Raw genomic sequence first — 2,500 nt, 5'->3', positions numbered from 1 at the left:
ATGTGATGCGCGCACACACACACACACACACACACACACACACACACAGACACACACACATTGGTATATAATCAACACGGAGTCACACAAAAACAAACACAATATAATATCATAAAACAGCGTAAAGCAAGACGAAAACAAACCACATAAACAGCAGCAACCAAAATTAGAACGGCACACAGTCCCCCCCCCCCCCCCACCGGTCATCAGAAACTCACTTGATACCTGGACCATCACCATCACCGCCACCGCCTACATGAGCCCCTCACGTGATGCCTCAACCATCACCACCACCACAGCCTACACCAACCACTTGAGCCACTCACATGATACCTCGACCATCACCTCAACCACCACCACCACCACCTCCACGACCCACCAAACTCACACATATCGTCGACCACTTGGGTACCTCGCATTATATCTCAACCAGCACCATCAATACCGCCACCACTCAACTCATCCACGATCACCGCTACAGACAGACGGACAGACAGCTGAGGGAAGCACAGCACACGGCCTTCCGCCACCCTAATCCCTGACAGACCAAAGACAGATTCACTTCCACCGACATCCACTAACACTAACCTCTGTACACTATTTACAAGGCATGGCTGTTGGCTTACGTTGGCCTCGTTTAACCTACATAGAAAATATACCCGATGATTGTGTTGGAATTTTCCCTTCTATGGTTGGAACATGCTACACCTTTGAGTGGGTGAACTTCTCTATTTCTCTTTTATTTTGTAAGTGTTGGGTTTGTAGTCAGTGATATGTTAGACACTAATTGATCGTTTGGCTTTGTTTTATTTGTGCTGTACGTATGGGTAGTAAGACCGCCTCCTGCCTCCGTCAACAGCAGCAGTGAAAAACAGGGGTATAGAGTAAGACATAAATATAGAGGTGTACAGGGACTCTTGCTATGTACAGCCTGGGAGAAGGGAAGACCGGCGAGGCGAGGGTTCTTCAGTTAGCCTCTCTGTTTTTGTTTCACCGCTCGATGAATAGTCATCGACCCTTTTCTTCCTACCTCTCCTCACGACTTGCCTAGAAGTGTTCCTTCGATCCGGGGTTGAGGCAGGTCCAGCTAACACTCCTGCGAGACACAGTTGCACAGCAAACAAACCACAGAACAAGCACACACAAATTACTTTTTGTTTTCTTTTCTGTTCATCACTTTGTTTCTGCCTCAAGAGGGAGGAAAAAACATTCATCCACATGTAAACCACCTCAGCAGAGTGGCGCGCGTCCAGAGAGCTACATAGAGAACACATTTTTAATTTTTTTTTTTCAGTTTTATGCTTTAGTTAAGACGGAGGCCAACCGATCTCTTTCGCCCTTGGGAAGGAAGGACACTCACTAGGCCAGCTGGCAGAGCCTACAGGAAGGCCGGCGCAGCTCGGTTAGTCACCTCATCATCCCTTCATCCAGCCAACGCTACACATGCCACTGCCACACGTTACCTCAGCGCTGGGTCAGACGCCGACCACCTCACTCACCCGGCAATAAACATAATGGCAGGTCTACAGAACCATCGTCCTTCTATAGTGTCTGGCGAGACTATTTAAACAGCACTCTCGCTCGGTCTTCTGATGAGGGGGCTAACGAAGCTCCTTCGGAAGTCTCTGAATCCTGGAGGGGAGGCGCTGTTGATATTGGTGACGCTGATGCTGGAGGCAAAGGAGGAAGAAGGGGAGGCGGCGGTGGCGGCGGCGACGTCTCGACGGTGGGGGAGAGTGGCGTAGAGGCTGGGGTTGAGGGTTGTGCTGGTGACACCGCGTCTGTAGTCTAACGTGGCGTACAGGTTTGGGTTACTGGAGTGGTGAGAGAAGCCCGCCATGCCCCTCACACCCCCAACCCCCCCGCCCATCCCTCTCCTAAAGCCCAGCGTGGCGTAGGGGTTGTCGGAGGGGTCCTCGGGAGCGGGGGCGGGAGGGTTGAGGCACAGACTCCTCCGGTGGCCCAGGGTGGAGTATAGGGAAGGGTCCTCGCCGCTGTAGGCCCCTCCAGGAAGGTTCTCAGGCGGCAGGGAGTAGTCAGTGTAGTCCAGCTCCCCGCCCGCGCCCGCCTGGTTACGCTGCGGGACAGACACACAAACACGACACTCACCACCTGCTCAAGAGACTGGAGACGTGAAAGACTGTCTATCGCTAACAGGTATTTTGTCACTGTCAATGTTTTCCTTACTGATGACCTAATACATAGTCAAATTTTAACAGAATGAATATATGCTAAGGTAAAAAAAAAAATACAAATGACCAAAAAAGTTCAATATTTCGACGAAATTTCCTTTCATCACTAAGAAACTCTGATACAAACATGAATCAATCAATCAATACAATTAACAGTTTGAAAAGGTTTGTGAAAGCTTACACGCTTGAATGATAAGTTAGAATTCATAATAATGACCGAATAAATGAACTTCCATCAGGGATAGCAATGTTTTATTTATCACTTCACTATCTGACTATAAAATAGATATTCTCCTAAAAGTTAACTG

The 2,500-nt window shown here is 49.0% G+C and overlaps 1 protein-coding gene across 2 annotated transcripts in view; it reads right to left on the bottom strand.

Moving 5' to 3' along the window:
- The window catches only part of LOC127005979 (hemicentin-1-like), a 158,374-nt gene that overhangs the window by 1,013 nt on the left and 154,861 nt on the right, over positions 1–2,500 (bottom strand). The window contains exon 15 of one of the 2 annotated variants that reach the window (XM_050875455.1): positions 1–2,077. This exon is cut by the window's left edge and continues 1,013 nt beyond it. In XM_050875455.1, coding sequence (XP_050731412.1) covers positions 1,565–2,077 — 513 coding nt within the window. In that variant the 3' untranslated portion in view covers positions 1–1,564. The remainder of the gene's footprint in view (positions 2,078–2,500) is intronic. The other variant, XM_050875456.1, reaches the window with a different exon arrangement.

The sequence above is a fragment of the Eriocheir sinensis genome, chromosome 31 (assembly GCF_024679095.1).
Source record: "Eriocheir sinensis breed Jianghai 21 chromosome 31, ASM2467909v1, whole genome shotgun sequence".
Taxonomy (NCBI): Eukaryota; Metazoa; Arthropoda; class Malacostraca; order Decapoda; family Varunidae; genus Eriocheir; species Eriocheir sinensis.
This window is presented reverse-complemented; position numbering and strand designations above follow the sequence as displayed.